The sequence below is a fragment of the Tamandua tetradactyla genome, chromosome 7 (assembly GCF_023851605.1).
Source record: "Tamandua tetradactyla isolate mTamTet1 chromosome 7, mTamTet1.pri, whole genome shotgun sequence".
Taxonomy (NCBI): domain Eukaryota; kingdom Metazoa; phylum Chordata; class Mammalia; order Pilosa; family Myrmecophagidae; genus Tamandua; species Tamandua tetradactyla.
In genome coordinates, this window is record NC_135333.1 from 132,003,959 (window position 1) to 132,022,136 (window position 18,178).

The window sequence follows — 18,178 nt, forward strand, 5'->3', positions numbered from 1 at the left end:
GGATCTGTTTTTCTTATCTTGCCCAGTACGTGGCGCACGTGGCACACGTTTGTCTCAAGTGTTTGGAATGGGTCTCCCCCAGTCACCGATCTCCGTGGCCTGGGGCTTTCGGATCCAAATCTCTCCGTTGGTTCAGGGGCCGCGCGTGGTGGGGGCGTCAGCTGCCGCAGCTTGAGGGGACCCTGTGGCTGGTTGCGGGCCGCAGCGGGCCTGGGGGATTCCCCACCGGACCAGGAAGCCTCCCGTGGGGGGGGGGGCTTCCGCGGCTTGGATAGCCCTCCTATCTGAGACTCGTATCCGCGGACTCGAAGCAGAGACTCGAAGCCGCCCGCAAAAGAGGGGTGCCACCTGCCTCGGCTTGGGAAACTTGCTTCTCCAATACTCTCAGCCGGCCCGGAAAGGGGGGAGGGAGTAGCTCGGACCACCGCAGCTGCCGCTGATCGGGAGATCGCACGCCGCTCGGGGGTCTCACTGCAGCCGAGTCTCGCAGTCAGTCTAGCCAGCCCAGACTTTGGATAGCCCTCTGATCTGGGACTCGTAGCCGCGGACTTAACGCCGAGACTCGAAGCCGCCCGCAAAAGAAGGGCGCCGCCTGCCTCGGCTTGGGGAACTTACTTCTCCGATACTCTCAGCCGGCCCGGGAAGGAGGGAGGGATTAGCTCGGTCCGCCGCAGCTGCGGCCGCTCGGGGGTCTCGCCGCAGCCAAGTCTCGCAGTCAGACTTGCCAGCCCAGACTTTGGATAGCCCTCTGATCCGAGACTTGTAGTCGCGGACTCGAAGCCGCCCGCAAAAGTGTGGCGCCGGCCGCCTTGGCTGGGAAGCTTGTCTCTCCGAGTCTCTCAGCCAGCCCCGGAAGGAGGGAGGGATTAGCTCGGACCGCCGCAGCTGCGGCCGCTCGGGGGTCTCGCCGCAGCCAAGTCTCGCAGTCAGACTTGCCAGCCCAGACTTTGGATAGCCCTCTGATCCGAGACTTGTAGTCGCGGACTCGAAGCCGCCCGCAAAAGTGTGGCGCCGGCCGCCTTGGCTGGGAAGCTTGTCTCTCCGAGTCTCTCAGCCAGCCCGGGAAGGAGGGAGGGATTAGCTCGGACCGCCGCAGCTGCGGCCGCTCGGGGGTCTCGCCGCAGCCAAGACTCGGGATCAGACTTGCCAGCTCAGACTTTGGATAGCCCTCTGATCCGAGACTTGTAGTCGCGGACTCGAAGCCGCCCGCAAAAGTGTGGCGCCGGCCGCCTTGGCTGGGAAGCTTGTCTCTCCGAGTCTCTCAGCCAGCCCCGAAAGGAGGGAGGGATTAGCTCGGACCGCCGCAGCTGCGGCTGCTCAGGAAATCGCCCGCTGCTCGGGGATCTCACTCACCGCAGCTGAGTTTCGCAGTCAGACTAGCCAGCCCAGACTTGGTTACGCTGTGTGTCCATTCCCTGCTGTAGCCCCGGGAGTTGTTTTTTACTGTTTCTGTTCACCTATTAGTTGATTTGGAGTCGGAGGAACTAAGACGCATGTACCTTACTAAGACGCCATCTTGGATCTTCCCACATCCCATAAATTTTTATATGTTGTGTTTTCATTTTCATTTGCCTTAAGATATTTACTGATTTCTCTTGTAATTCCTTCCCTGACCCACTTGTTAAGAGTGCGCAATTTTTCCACCGCCCTCTCCCTCTCTACATGGGACATGACTCCCAGGGGTGTGGACCTTCCTGGCAACGTGGGACAGAAATCCTAGAATGAGCTGGGACTCAGCACCAAGGGATTGATAAAACCTTCTTGGCCAAAAGGGGGAAGAGAGAAATGAGACAAAATAAAGTGTCACTGGCTGAGAGATTCCAAACAGAGTCGAGAGGCTATCCTGGAGGTTACTGTTACACATTAAATAGATACCACCTTTTTAGTTAAGGTGTAACAGAGAGGCTGGAGAGAACTGCCTGAAAATTTAAAGCTGTGTTCCAGTAGCCATGTTTCTTGAAGATGCTTGTATAATGATAGAGCTTTTGCAATGTGACTTGTGATTGTGAAAACCTTGTGTCTGATGCTTCTTTGGATTAAAAATAAATAAATAAAGGAGAACATGTTAAAATAAATTTAGTAGATTGAAATGCTAGTGATCAATGAAAGGGAGGGGTAAGGAGTATGGTATGTATGAATTTTTTTTCTGTTTTCTTTTTCTTTCTTTTTCTGAATTAAAGCAAATGTTCTAAGAAATGATCATGATGATGAATATACAACTATGTGATGATATTGTGAATTACTGATTATATATGTAGACTGGAATGATCATATGGTAAGAATGCTTATGTTTGTATGTTGGTACATTTAATAAATAAAATTAAAAAAAAAGAGTGCATAGTTTAGCCTCCACATGTTCATGAATTTTCTTGCTCTCTGCCTGTTATTGATTTCCAACTTCATTCTTGCCCTCTGCCTGTTATTAATTTCCAATTTCATTCCATTGAAAGTGTTTTGTGTAATTTCAATCTTCTTAAATTTATTGAGACTTGCTTTGTGACCCAGCATAAGGTCTGTCCTTGAGAATGTTTCATGTATCCTGCTGTTCTGGATGTAATGTTCTGTAAATGTCTCTTAAGTCTAGTTCAATTATCATATTATTCAAAATCTGTTTCCTTATTGATCCTCTGTCTAGATGTTCTATCCATTGATGACAGCCAGGAATTGAAGTCTCCAACTATTATTGTAGAGGTGTCTACTTCTCCCTTCAGTGTTGAGAGTGTTTGCCTAGTGTATTTTTGGGGGCACTCTAGCTCATTGCATAAATATATATGATTATTATGTCTTCTTGTTGAATTATCCCTTTTATATTAATACAGTGTCATTCTTTGTCTCTTTTAACTGTTTCACATTTGAGATATCATTTGTTGGATATTAGTATAGCTAACCCTGCTCTTTTCTGGTTGTGGTTGTGTGTAATATTTTTTTCCAACCTTTACTTTCAATCTGTTTTTGTCCTTGGATCTAAGTGAGACTCTTATAGACAGCATATAGATGGGTCCTGTTTTTTAATCCATTCTGCTAGTCTATATCTTTTGATTGGGGACTTAATCCACTAACATTTAATATTATTACTGTAAAGGCAATAATTTCTTCTACCATTTTGTCTTTTGGATTTTATATGTCATGTCTTATTTTTTTCTCTTTTTACATTTGTTGATAATCTTCATTTCTACACTCATCTTCAGACCCCTCTCTCCTTTCTTTTCCTCTCTGTAGTGCTACCTTTAGTATTTCTTGTAGAACCATTCTCTTAGTCACAAACTCTCTGTTACTGTTTGTTTGAAAATATTTTAACTCCCTCATGTTTTTTGAAGGACAGTTTTGCTGGGTATACAATTCAGGTTTTCTCTTTCAGAATCTTAAAAATACTATGCCACTACCTTCTCACTTTCATGGTTTTGGCTGAGAAATACATTATCTTATTGAGCTTCCATTGTATGTGATGGATAGCTTTTCTCTTGCTACTTTCAAAATTCTCTCTTTGTCCTTAACATCTGACAATCTTATTAGTAAATGTCTTGGAGTAGGTCTATATGGATCTATTCTGATCTATTCTGTTTGGGCTACACTGCACTTCTTGGATCTGTAATTTTATGTCTTTCATAAGAGATGGGAAATTTTCAGTGATTATTTCCTACATTAGTCTTTCTGCCCCTTTTCCTTTTCTCTTTCTGGGGCCTCATAACACATATATTTGGGTGCTTCATGTTGTTATTCAATTCCCTGAGACCCTTGCTCATATTTTTCCATTGTTTTCCTATCTGTTCTTTTGTGTTTAGGATTTCACTAGTTCACTAATCCTTTCTTATGCTGTGGTAGGTCTTCATTGTTTTATTTATTTATTTTTAATCTCTTCTGTTGTGACTTTCATTCCCATAAGTTTGTGTTTTCAGATTTTTGAGTTCCTCTTTATGTTCACCCAATGTCTTCTTTATATCATTCATCTCTTGCTGTATCTTCCCTCAGCTTGTTGGCTTGATTTTTGATGAGATTTTGCATCTGTTTGAACATCCTGAATTAGTTGTTTCAATTCCTGTATATCATCTGAAATGTTGATTTGATCCTCTGACTGGGCCATATCTTTGATTTTCCTAGTATGACTTATTTTTTGCTTGTGTCTAGGCATTTGATTTCCTTAACTAGTTTATTCTTGAGGTTGTTTTCACTCTTTTACCTAGGGTTTACGTGTGGTTGGCTTTGTTCCCTATCTGTTCTTTACCATTCAGTTCAACTTATTTTAGACCTCTAGCATAACGTCTGTTTAACTGATCGGAATTTTTCAGCTTTTGTTTTTCTAGTTCTTGTCCTGCTTATATGGAACAGTTTTTTTGCAATGGGTATCCTCAGATATGACTGACCCCAGTCAGCTTTTCCCAGACCAGACAGGTCCATGTCTCAGAAAGAGGGTGTAATCAGTATCAAGTTTCTCTGAGGGTGAGACCCAGCAGGTTGTTAGACTTTCCTACAAAACCTCTAGACTCTGTGCTTTTCTTATTCTGCCCAGCATGTGGCACTTGTCAGCCTGCAGCTTCCAACCAGGGCAAAGTAATGCGGTGCCTTCAATTTTCAGCAGCCTCTCCCTACCAGGGGCTTGATTCAGACAGAGGCTGAGGTATAAGGCAGGCTTAGGTTGCTTCTGTTTTTCAGCCCCTGGACCTGAATCCCCTGAAGGAGGGCAGCCACTTGAGCTCAGTCCCCCTTCTCCCCCTCCTTTTGTTAGGGAAGTTACACCCCTTAGGGAATTGTGCTGGTTTGAAATGATGTATGTACCCTAGAAAAGCCATGTTTTAATCCTAATCCCATTTTGTAAAGGCAGCTATTTCTTTGAATCCCTATTCAGTATTGTATGTTTGAAACTGTAATTCGATCATTTCCCTGGAGACGTGGTTTAACCAAGAGTGGTTGTTAAACTGGATTAGGTGGAGGCATGTCTCCAGTCATTTGGGTGGGTCTTGATTAGTTTACTAGAATCCTATAAAAGAGGAAACATTTTGGAGAAAGAGAGATTCAGAGAGAGCAGAGCCACAAAAAGCAGACTCCACCAGCCAGTGACCTTTGGAGGTGAAGAAGGAAAATGCCTCCTGGGGAGCTTCATGAAACAGGAAGCCAGAAGAAGCTAGCAGATGATGCCATGTTCACTATGTGTCCTTCCAGATGAGAGAGGAACCCTACCCTGTTCACCATGTGCCTTTCCAGATGAGAGAGAAACTCTGTGTTCACTATGTGCCCTTCCACTTGAGAGAAACTGTGAACTTCATCAGCCTTCTTGAACCAAGGTATCTTTCCCTGGATGCCTTTGATTGGACATTTCTATTGGGACATTTTCTCAGCCTTAGAACTGTAAACTAGCAACTTATTTAAATTCCCCTTTTTAAAAGCCATTCCGTTTCTGGTATGTTGTGTTCTGGCAGCTAGCAAACTAGAACAGGAATTATCCTTACCTGACTAGTTACTTTATCTTTCAGACATGCTTTAATTCTGCCCTTACCTGGGACAGTGCTGAAGTCTAAGAATGCTGGCAGTTCTATCTGACGAGCTAAGAAGTTTTTAAAAAGAGAGAGAGAGAGGGAAAAAAAGCCTTTTTAAAGCTGGACTCCAGCTCCCTGGGTTTACCAATCAAGAGTTGGGGTTGGTATATGGCTCAGTGTGTCCCCGGGCTCTATGTGCCCTCTTTAATTGGGACCCAGCACTTCCCAGTATTTTGTGCTGGAAAAAAATCTGTTTTTGTTTTGTTTTTTTGTTTGTTTGGTTTGGTTTTCTGTCAGCCTCACATCCTCTCTGCCAGTGCAAAAAACTCCCAGGTTCCTTTAGTGCTTACTCTAGATTTATCTGTGCTCGGGTCCTGTTTTCAGCAGTCAGAATTTGTTGATTAATCCCACATTTGGGCTTTGCTTGAGCTAACTTCCTGGCTCCTAGTAAGGTCTTGTATTACTTTGTTAAGCTGCCAGAATGCAATATATCTGAAATGGAATGACTCTTAAAAAAGGAATTTAATAAGTTGCAAGTTTACAGTTCTAAGGCTGTGAGGATGCCCAAACTACCAATAAGAGGTTACCTTTACTTGAGGAAGGCTGATGCCATCTGGAACACCTCTGTCAGCTGGGAAGGCACATGGCTGGCATCTGCTGGGGTCTTTGGCTTCTGGACACCTGTGTCAGCTGAGAAGGCACATGGCAATGTCTGCTAACTTTCTCTCCCTTCTCATTTCATAAGGCTTCCCAAGGAATGTTTAGCTCCTGCATCTCCATAGTTGTCTGGCTGTGTGGGCTCTGCCTGTGTTTAGGCATCTTCTCTCCTTGTGGGCATTCCAAATATCTCCAAACATCCATGTCTCTGAAGTAACTGTTTTCCTAGTGTCTGTATTGGCTCTGAACTCCCTCCAAAATGTTTCCTCTTTTAAAGAGCTCCAATAAACTAATCAAGACTCACCTGGAATAGGTGGAGTCACATCTCCATCTAATCAAAAGGTTACACCCATAATTGGGCATGTCACATCTCCATGGAGATAATTTAATTAAAAGTCTCTGCCCTATAATATGGAATCAGGATTTAAAAAATGGCTGCCTCAGGATTAAAACATGGCTTTTCTGGGACACATAATACTTTTAAATCTGGCACAGGTCTGTTTCTTTTCCCCTCAGAAACTATCCTGCCATGCCTGGTGGGGAGGGGTACTGGCCTCTGTGACCTGGGAGACCTACATTTCTGTGTGGGCTCTCAGCCATTCCACCTATACCAGACTGGTGTACAATGTGTGTCAGGTCACTGATGACCCCCCAGCAGTTGTTCCTTTTAGTTCCTGGCTATTTACTAGCTGCCCTGTACGATGAACTAAATTCTACACCTCATCACATTGCCATCTTGCTCTGCCTCTATTAATTGTATATTAATATTGGTTCATTAATTGTGACAAATGCACTACACTAATGTAAGATGATGATAATAGGAGAAAATGGGTGTGGCGTATATGGGAACTCTGCCTTATCATCACAAGTTCATTGTAAATCCAAATCTATTCTAGCATAGTTATGTTAGACATTTACTGTGGTTATTGTTGTGGGTTACATGACGTGACACTCTCCCTATCAAAACTTGCTGAAAAATGTGTATTTCAAATAGACTCTATTATGGTAATACAATATATGTAATGAAGGTCATGGAAAGAATTAGTCATATTTGGGAAGAGACTTGAAATAGTAAGGCTGACGTGGTCAAACCCAAGATAAAACTGAACATTTCAAATTCAACACTTTAAACAGAAATGAATAAGAACAGTGATTTCAACTTGAATAGAGAAAGGTAGGGGCCAAAAGGTGGAAGGCAAGGGTTCTAAAATCTAGCAATAATTTCATTGTAGGAGAAGACAGAAGTATCAGAAATAATCCTGAGTCCTCACTTTAGAGATTGAAGAAATGGTGGTACTACCAGATACATAAAGAAGTATACAGAAGAAATAGCATAGAGCTGGATTTTCCAAAGTTTTTCTTTTTTGCTGTAAAGCAGTGGTCAGCACACTATGGCCTGTGGGCCAAATCTAGCCCACAGGCTGTTTTTGTAAATGAACTTTACTGGAACCTAGTTGTGCCCATCTATTTATGTATTATATATGGCTAATTTTATGCTACTTTTTCAGAGTTAAGTAGTTACAACAAAAACTGTTTGGCCTGCAAAGCCAAAATTATTTACTAGAGGACTTCTGGGAAGATGGAGGAGTAGGGAGCTGCAGGGCTCACTCTTCTCCCAAAAACAGCTAGTGGACAGATACAAACTAGACGAAACACTTGTTTTGGGGCTCTGGAGACCAGGGAAGTACAGTGCACATCCAGGGAAGAATGGTACAAATAGACTGAGAAACTGTTGTGAAGAACTATGACTTGTTCAGCTGTGGCTCCTGGTACCCATCCCCCATCCTTGAGCCCAGCAGCTTTGGGTCACTCTGGTCCCTGCCTGGCAGACTGCTGCAGACTGGGAGGGCCGCAGAAATCCTCCTCCCAAAGAACAGAGGGGACATGACCCAGGACTGATCCAGCTAACTGGTGAATTTAGACCGCTGGGTCCTGCTGCTTTAGGCTGTACAGGACAGGCGCTACTGTACCATTGTTTCAACCAGTATCATTGGCAGAGCTGTCAGAGGGCTAAAAATGCCCTGCCTTCTTAGGGCTCAAGGGCATTGGTTACCAAAGATCACTGCTGGAAAGGCCAGGAAAGCACAACCTTGTGCAGCTGAAAAAAACATTTTTTTGGCATCTTTCCTGACCCTCTCCCCAGAAACCTTTGGAACTGGTCTGCAGCCCCCCACATAGGTCCCTGACTCCGTTTTAACTGAAACATACCCAAAAAGCAAGCGTCTAAGAAGAGCCATAACACAAACCCAATCAACAACAAGATCCTAGATAAGACAGTGAAACCAACCTTCAAATTATCTCCTTATGATAATCAGATGGCCAGATAGCAGTAAAAAATCACAAGCCATACTAAGAAACAGAAAAATATTTCCCAGTAAAATGAACAAATTAAAAAGTCGGAGGAGATACAGAATTTGGAACAACTAATCAAAGAAGTTCAACAATTCAAGGAGATGAAGGAAAATATGGCTAAAGAGATAAAGGGTATTAAGAGACAGGGTAAGCATAAAGAAGAATTTGAAAGTAAGCAAAAAAAAAAAAACTTATGGGAATGAAAGGTGTGATAGATGAGATTAGTAATACACTAAAACATTTTCATTACTCCAAAAAGGAAAATAAACAATAGAAATAAAAAAGAAAATACCAAACACCCCATACCACTTAACCCCCCTATTGTTAACCCCTGCTATTGGTGTGGTACATTTATTACTGTTGATGAAAGAGCATTAAGATATTGTTAACTATATATAAAAGGGTCGTACATTTTGTTCTGGTTCATGAAAGAATTTATGTACATTTGTACTGTTAATCACAGGCACCATCCATCACAATGTTCACTGTGTTACACCTTCTCATATTTTTTATTTTTAATTGATTTTTTATTATTTTTTATACCTTCCCATATTTTAACCACTAGCTTTCCTTCTGGTGATACACATGATCTAAACAAACCCTTTCAATCACATCCACAGACTGTTCAGCACTATTTTATTCCCAGTAATTGCTACCATCACCTCTATCCATTTCCAAACATTTAAATTCAACCTAGTTAAAAAGTTTGTATTAGTCAGCCAGTCCCTATTCCCTAGCCTCATTCTATCTCTTCGTAACCTACATTCTAAATTTTATGACTATGAATTTACATATTATAATTAGTTCATATTAGTGAAATCATACAATATCTGTCCTTTTGTGTCTGACTTTTTTCACTCAGCATTATGTCCCCGAGGTTCATCCATCTTGTTGTGTACTTCAGGACTTCATTCCTTCTTACTACTGAGTAAGAAGATATTTGCACACTGATGATCATAGCAGCATATTAACCATTGTCAAAAGATGAAAACAATCCAAATGTCCAACAACTACAGAATATGGTATATATATATATGATGGAATGTTACTCAGCGGTAAGAAGGAAAGAAGGCCTGATACATGCAGCAACATGGATGAACCTTGAGGACATTATGTTGATTGAAATAAACTAGATACAAAAGGACAAATATTGTATGATCTCACTAATATTAATGAAATATAATGGGCAAACTCATGGAGTTCATATCTAGGATATAGGTTACCAAAAGATAGAATGAGAATAGAGGATGGAGAGCTGATGCTTAATTTGTGCAGAATTTTTAATAATGCTGGTTGTAATGTTTGGAAATGGATAGGGGTGATGGAATTACGTAATTGTGACTGTAATTAACAGCACTGAATCATGAGTGTGATTGTGGTTGGTATTGGAAGTCTAGGATCCCATATGTCACTAGAAGGAAAGCTAGAGGATAAAACATGGGACTGTATAAAATAGTGAACCTGTTGTGGACAGGCAGTTAATGGTTAAATATAAGAATGTTCTATGAACAAGAATGATGTATGTCACTGTGACAAAGTGTTAATATTAGAGTGGTATATAGGGAAAAATACACCGAGTGCAAACTATAGACCATAGTTAACAGCAATATTTTCATATTCTTCCATCAGTTGTAATGAAGGTACCACACCAGTGCTAAGTGTCAATAATGGGGGGCATAAGTGCTATGGGGTTTTTCTTTTTAGAGCTATGAAAGCGTTCTAAAATGGATTGTGATGATGAAAGCACAGCTCTGTGATTACACTGACAGCCACTGACTGTACATGTTAGATGGATTGTATGATGTGTGAATAAAACTGCTGTAATTCATATTCTACAATGCATATAAAATGGCCAAGCAGATAATTTGCAAAACAGGTACACATACTTTCTGTGGCAAAGAATGCTACCGTCCACCAGTAAATAGTCTTCTGTTCTTCCTTTAATAATAAATTCTCCTACCCCTGCAGCTAAGCAAGACTCACAGCCGTCCAACTCCAGATGGCATTTTTGAGCCCCCCTTGTTAAGGCCATGTATCTGAAGTTTTCACCAATAGAATATGAGTAGGAGTGTTAAATGCCTTGCTTTAAAAGGCCACAGTGGCTCAGCAGGTAAGGGCCACAGTGGCTCAGCAGGTAAGAGTGCTTGCCTGCCATGCCCAAGGACCCGGGTTTGATTCCCGGTGACTGTCCATGTAAAAAGGAAATTTGCTTGCCCTCTTCTTCTCTTTTCCCTTCCCTCAGGGTGTAGTGAAGGCATAACTACCGTAACAGCCAGGCTCAACTAGGTGGACAAAGACAACATGCAAGAAGATGACAGAACAACAGAATTGAAGGAACCTAGGTCCCTGGCTGACCTTGTAGAGGAAAGCTTGACTACTGTAGATGGTTGTTCTAGTTCGCAAGCTGCCAGAATGCAATATACCAGAAACAGAATGGCTCTGAAAAGGGGGGAATTTAATAAGTTGCAACTTTATAGTTCTAAGGCTGTAAAAATGTCCAAATTAAAGCAAGGCTATAGAAATGTCCAATCTAAGGCATCCAGAAAAGATACCTTGGTTCAAGAAGGCTGATGAGGTTCAGGGTTTGTCTTTCAACTGGAAAGGCACATCTACTAGCTTTCTCTCCAGGCTTCTTGCTTCATGACGCTCCCCCAGGGGCATTTTCCTTCTTCATCTGCAAAGGTCTCTGGCTGTGTGGGCTCTTGTCCTTGAAGCTCTCTGTGACTCTCTCTGAAATGTTTCCTCTTTTCAAGGATTCCAGTTAACTAATCAAGACCCACCTGGAATGGGTGGAGTCACATCTCCTTCTAATCAAACCCACAACTGGGTGAGTCACATCTCTACGGAGGTAATCTAATCAAGTTTCCAACCTATAGTGCTGAATAGGGATTAGAAGAAATGGTTGCTCCCACAAGATGGATCAGGATTAAAACATGGCTTTTCTAGGGCACATAATCCTTTCAAAGCAGCACAGTGGTGAAGCAAGAAAGACACAAATTTCTATCTTCTTTGGCCCATATATCTTGGAATATCTTTATTACAATAGCTTACCCATATGTTAACAAATACTCCAGGTCATTCACTCCTAGATCACACAATTATATATTAAATGAGGTTATCTTAACTCCTGCCTTCCAATGTAATTTTTCTGTTGTGGGGATATAGGTTTTACTCTGGAAGGTTCTGGTGGAGACCCCTTGGCTTTTAATATACAATAGGGTATCAGGCCTTTTTCAAGTTCATCAGAGAAGAACAAAAGATAAAATTATGCTAAGAAAATCTTTACACCCTTAATAATCCAAAGGAACAGAGAGAACTCAGCACGTGTCAATTAATTTGTTCATCACAGAAGGATGTGGAGAGATAAAAGAGTGTAACATAACTACAAAGGTGTTGAATAGTGAAATTAGGAGTTTTGGAAGACACTTAATAGAGTAATAAAAGGGCTGCAACTACAGGTCCCAAAGTCTTCTATAAGACCTTACTTTGTAGCTGCCAATGTGTTCAGGCGTGATAACTCGGTTTCTGTTTCTCTGAACATCATTCCCAGAGTCTGTATAATTTCAATACATATCCTAGAAGAAAAAAAGCATGGGAGTGGCATGTTCTCATTAGAAGTCCACAATTCCATGAAATCATAATTCTTGACAGAATTACATTCAGATATCCGTGTAGAAAAAAGTACAGGAAGGACATTTTTTATATCAAATTGCCAACACTGGTCGAATGCCAACTCTGTGATTGTGCATATTAAGCACACAGAAATATTTGTTAAATGAATGCATGAATAGCTGGATGTTGACATTAGTAGCCATTTCACATGCTTTTTTGTACATGCGTTTGTCCAAAGTTAACAGTAATCATGGCACTATGTAGTAGTTTTAATTTTTTTAATAATTTTAAATGTTTTCAAGTAGGAAAAATTCGTTCAAAATTTCAAAGGTACAAAAGAGAATACAGTGAAAAATCTCTCTCCTACATGTGTTCTTCCAGCCCCCTATTTTTTCTCCTTTGGACAGCCAATATTATTAGCAACTTGTATATCCTTCCTTTAAAATTAGAACCAAATAAATGCCACTTACAAAAATCTATGTGAAGCAAAACTTGCAGCACCACTATTCACTTAATACAGTAAACTTTTTGTCCAGTGCTTTCCATTTATCCTTAACACCCTAGAGCGAGGAAAAATCTGTCATTATCCAGTTAGTACTTACACCAGCTCATCAGCCCTTTGGCTTTTATTTTGAAGTGCATTCTTATCCCTCGACTCCGGCAAGTACTCGTGAAGTTTGTTCACTAGGAAATAGAAAAGGTCACTGGTCTGTGAAAGCAAGCAGGAAGGGAAATGAAAATTAAGGTATACGTTGTTAAAATTCTCTATGCTTACATAATAAAAATATCAAGAAATGTTTTGTTCTTTGATTAGGGAGGCAGTGAATTATATCTCCCATTAATGCCACATAACCCAAACTGAAAGCATTCTTTCACTTAAAACCAGGAGACTACTGTGCTGGTGAACAGGGCAAGTGCTGGCAACTACAGGGTGAAACTGGGGAAGATGGTTTGTAGCCTGGCTTGACCATTAATACTGGAGATCATCTAGAAGTAGGTGTATAATCTCAAGCAAGTCATTCAGTCATTTTGGGATTATATATTAAGTGGAGCTACTATAATTCCTGCCTTTCTAAATAATTTTTTCTTTATGAAGAAATGAAAGAAAGGACAGAAAATTCTTGTTAGGAATTGTTGACTAGGACAAAAACAAATATACAGCCTGGGATAGATCGCCTATGCAAATGACTCAGACCAATACTGATGCTTCTGTTAATAATATGGAAATGTGGATTGTCAGTTCTGCCCAAATAAACACTGAATTTTTAATGTTCCCATCCAGTCTCATGAGATAAGTTGAGCAAGAAAATAAACACTGGCCTATGAAATCAAGCAAGTTGGTACTAATGAGAAATATTATATAATTGCTTCTCTTTTCTATTCATTTTTTACTTCCTGAAGGACTTTTGTTTACTAGGAAAAGCGTAGACTCTGTGTTTAGACACGTATACATATGACCTTATTTATGTGAGATGGCATTAGAAAGGGCTGAGGGTGACTGGCTGTGACAGGATGAGAAGAGCAGAATGCACACACGTGTGTACCGGCATTCAGGTACCAGTGCTTAAGCAGTGCCCTGAGGTATTGGCATAGTGCGATGGTTTTATACACTTACTCTAGAGCCAGTCTCTTTGAGTTCAAATCCCAGATCTGCCCCTGGAGCTGTGTGATATTTGGCAAATTAACTTATACTCTCTATGTCTCAGTTTCTTTGTCTCAAAAATGGGGATAATATTCTCTCATTGCTTTGATGTAATGATTAAATAAGATAGTTCTTATAAAGCATTTAAACAGTGCTTAGCACATCATATCTGCTTAATAAATATCAATCATTATTATTTCCCATCTGTTCACTGGTTCAGGAATTTTCACTCTTAAAGTATCGACTTACATACAGCAACATAAAGGAATTTCAAAAATACTATGATGAAAGAAGCCAGATGCAAAAGAGTATACATTACATATATATATATATATACACACACACTGTACAATTCCATGTAAATACAATCGAAGGGCAGGTAAAACTAATCTATAGTGACAGAAAGCACATCAATAGTTGCCTGAAGCCAGGAGTGGAAGACGACTGACTGCCAAAGGGTACAAGGTAGCTTGGGCTAATAGAAATGTTCTAGTCTTGACTGGGCTAGTGGGTATACAGGTATTCACATTTGTGAAAACTCATCAAAATGTACCCTTAAAATGGCTGCATTTTATTATATAGAAATTATACCCCAACAAAATTAATTTAATTTTGAAAGGGAATATATCTGTATGTATGTATGTATATATTTATATATTTATATATACACACATATATTCATCCTCTTACCCAGGAATAAAAAATCAGAGAGGACTTTTATCTCCCCATGCCAATGTGGGTTCCAGAGGGGCCTCATGTTCTCAGGGAACCCAGAATGATGTTGAAAAACTTAGGTTTATATAGCCATTTCAATCCAAAAGCTCCTAAAAGAAGGTAAAAATGTTGATTTATTAGGCATACACACTAACTTTGTGTAAATGGAGAACATGAGCATAGATCTTGGTTGTAAATTAGAGAGCAGGAATTATAAGGCTACCAGGTCCTGATGGGATGGTGGGGCAGGGAGGCATGGCATGCTCCACTAAGGTGTGGAAGGACCCCAAATAGGGATGCTACCCATGTACTTTTTAAATCCCTCTCCATTTACTTTGGTTCGTCTTTTACTGAGGGGGGAGGGGGTGCATGGTCCGGGAATCAAACCCCGGTCTCTGCCTTGCAGGTGAGCATTCTACCACTGAACCTCCTGTGCACCCTTAGGCCTTTTTTTGTTTTGGCAACTGAATTAGATGCTCTTCTATTTTAGTTTTTTTTAAGGACAGTACATTAAAGAATGGCTGCAGTGTTTTCAAATATAAAATAGAATATGAATATTTTATTCCTAGACTTCTGATCAGGTTGATTTTTTTACAAGACATTAAGTTTTCAGTTCAGTACAGATCGATTAAGGGACTAAGGCATATGCACAGCATTGTGTTAAGCATTAGGGAGAATACAAAAATGAGTAAGACACATGCCTGTTCTGTAGCACAAAATGGCAAATAAGGCAATTATACCAATAAATATAGTAAAAGAGAAAATATCTTTTCTAATTCTTGAAGGTAGGAACTGTATCTTATTCATGTTTACATTTTAATGCCATTCCATGCGTGGTACAAATTAGGAATGCAATAAATGTTTGTTGAATTGTTAATGAAAAAGTGCTATGAGAAATACCATGGAATTTCACTGTCCAGTACAATAGTCACTAGCCACACATAGCTATTTAAATTTTAAAAATAAATTGAGTTCGTTTCCCAGTGCCTGCCCATGCAATAAATAAATAAATAAATAGAATAAAGTTAGAATTTCAGTTCCTTAGTCGCACTAGTCACATTCAAGTGCTTATAGCCACACGTGGTTAGCAGCTACTGTATTGAACAGTGGAGATGATAAAACATCTCAGAAAATTCTCTTGCACAGAACTTCCATCCGGGGTCAAAGGAGGAATGGACCAAAGTTCCCCACTAAGGATGACAGGAGGCAAAAGAATGGCATTTAAGCTGAATCTTAAAGATTGGGTAGGATATAAGAGGTGAAAATGGAGAAACGAGTATCTTAGAAAAAGCAAACATCAAGTGATAATGTGGAGAGGTTAGAAAGGAAAGGATATTCAAGTCATCCCACATGGCTGGAGCTTTTAGAGGAAAGGGATGAGAGAGAAGATGAAGTGGTGGGCTGAGTGTGTTAGATCTAGTCTTGTCCCTTTCTTTTGTTCCACAGCCTAGGCCACCTGCATCAGCCCTGTTTTAAGATTGTCGATGCTTAAACAACCTCCAGACCAAAGCTCTGGTATTCAACGTCAATACTCTCTTTCATAATGTCATGTGGTACCCTCAGTTCTCCTATCCAGATACCTACTTTAAATTCAAGTCTCTGATTGTGTTCAGTTTGTGGACTTGGACTTCTTCAGGTCTTGTCCTACATCCTTATTCAGTTCTCCAGGTATTGGCTCTACCCTTACCAGCCCACTTTTTAAAAAATATATTTTCATTGGGAAATATCCACAAGCATACAGTCCAATAATATTGTACAATCAATGACTCATAATATCACTATGATCATTTTTAAAACATTTGCATCACTCCAAAAAAAGAAATAAAAAGAATAAAGAACTCATGCATCCCATACCCCTTACCCCTCCCTCTCACTGACCCACAGTATTTCAATTTACCCAATTTTTACCCTTTATCTCCCCCTAATATTTATTTACTTATTTTTTATCCTTATTTTTCTCTTACTCATCTGTCCATACCATGAATAAAAGCAGCATTACACACAGATTTCCACAATCACAATCAGTCTTCTTTAAGAATCAAGGCTATTAAAACACGGTTCCACAGCTTCAGGTACTTCCCTCTAGCCACTCCACTTTTTAGCCACACCATAAACTAAAAAGGGATATCTATATAATGTATAAGAATAACCTCTCAACTCTGAAATCTCTCAGCCACTGAGACTTTGTCTTATTTCTCTCTTCCCCTTTTGGTCAAGAAGGCTTTCTTGTTCCCACGATGCCAGATCCCAGCTCATCCCTGGGAATCAGGTCCCACATTGTGGGCGTAGGGAGGACAGTGAGTTCCTCTGCTAAGTAGGCTTAGAGAGAGAGAAGCCACATCTGAGCAACAAAAGAGGTTCTCTGGGGGAGACTCTTAGGCATAATTATCAAGAGGCTTAGCTTCTTCTTTGCAGAAATAAGCTTCATAGGGGTGATCCCCAAGATTGAGGGCTCAGCCTAATGAATTGGCTGTTCTCACTGCTTGCGAGACTATCAGGAATTCCCCAGATGGGGATGTTGAATATTTCCTCCTTTCTCCCTAGTCCCTCTAGGGGACTTTGCAGATACTTTTTTATTTACTGCCCAAATTACTCTGGGATATATCAGGACACCATACGAACACAGACCCACAAGATCTCACGCCCTATGCAAGAGTCCATGTAATTATGTTGTTCAAGTAAACTGACCATAGAAGTCAAATTAGATAACATGCTACCCAAAATATAAATTTTGCGCCAAGTAAACATCTCTCCCTTTGGTCTCACACACAGGTTGGAGTTTGAAAATATGACCAGCCCACTTTTTGGAGCAGTCCTGTTCCCAACCTAAATAAGCAGGTCTTCCTGGTGCTAAATGTGCAGACGTGTGAATGTAATTCATTTCATGCTAAAAGACCCTGAAACTTCATTTTACACATTCTGTATGTAGAGATCAGTCTCACCCTTGGGCTCTGTTCTTCTCAACTTGGTTGGGTATTTTGATGTCTGTCTTTGTATTGTCCACAATCTTCTGAAGTAGAGTCAAAACAGGGTATGCTCCTAACTTCTATCCAGTACCAAGAATTTTAGGACTACATCGTACTACATCATCCTTACCTGAGTCTCAGTGTTGTGGGCATACTAGTCTCTGTAGCCAATATGCCCTCTAATTAGGATGACAAACCATCCTGGCTTACTCAGGACTCTCCCAGCTTTCATACTGAAAGTCCTGCAACCTGGGAAATCCCTCAGTTAACAAACTGAGAAAGTTAATCACCCTAGTCCTGTGTAAAATGACAATGGTTGGTCACCTCACATATGAAGAAACTAGAATCTAAGAAATGGCTGGGACTATCTTGTATGTATGTGTTAGTTAGATTCAGTTGTCAACTTGGCCAGGTGAGCATACCTAGTCTTGTTGCTGCGGACATAAGCCAACGGTACGTGAACCTCATCTGTTGCCAGTTACATCTGCAGTTGGCTAGGAGGCGTGTCTGCTGCAATGAGTGAAGTTTCACTTAATTGGCTGGTGCTTAAATGAGAGAACGCAATGTAGCACAGCCTAAGCAGCTTGGCATTCCTCATCTCAGCATTAGCAGCTCAGCCCAGGCCTTTGGAGATAGAGAAAGAAGTCACCCCGGGGAAAGTTGTTGGAACCCAGAGAAGACCAGCAGAGACCACCCTGTGCCTTCCACGTAAGAAAGAACCTCAGTGGAAAGTTAGCTGCCTTTCCTCTGAAGAACCAACAAAA

General features: G+C 40.9%; 1 protein-coding gene across 8 annotated transcripts in view; it reads right to left on the minus strand.

Annotated features, from left to right (window-relative positions):
• Positions 1–18,178, minus strand: part of C7H12orf56 (chromosome 7 C12orf56 homolog) — a 199,221-nt gene that overhangs the window by 74,499 nt on the left and 106,544 nt on the right. For all 8 annotated transcript variants that reach the window (XR_013155772.1, XM_077111297.1, XM_077111292.1 and 5 more), the window contains exons 7-8: positions 12,695–12,801; positions 11,966–12,055 (exon numbers count right to left, since the gene is read on the minus strand). Coding sequence is in view for 7 of the 8 variants with exons in the window: in XM_077111297.1 (XP_076967412.1) it covers positions 11,966–12,055; positions 12,695–12,801 (197 nt within the window). In the remaining variant the exon portion in view is untranslated. The remainder of the gene's footprint in view (positions 1–11,965; positions 12,056–12,694; positions 12,802–18,178) is intronic.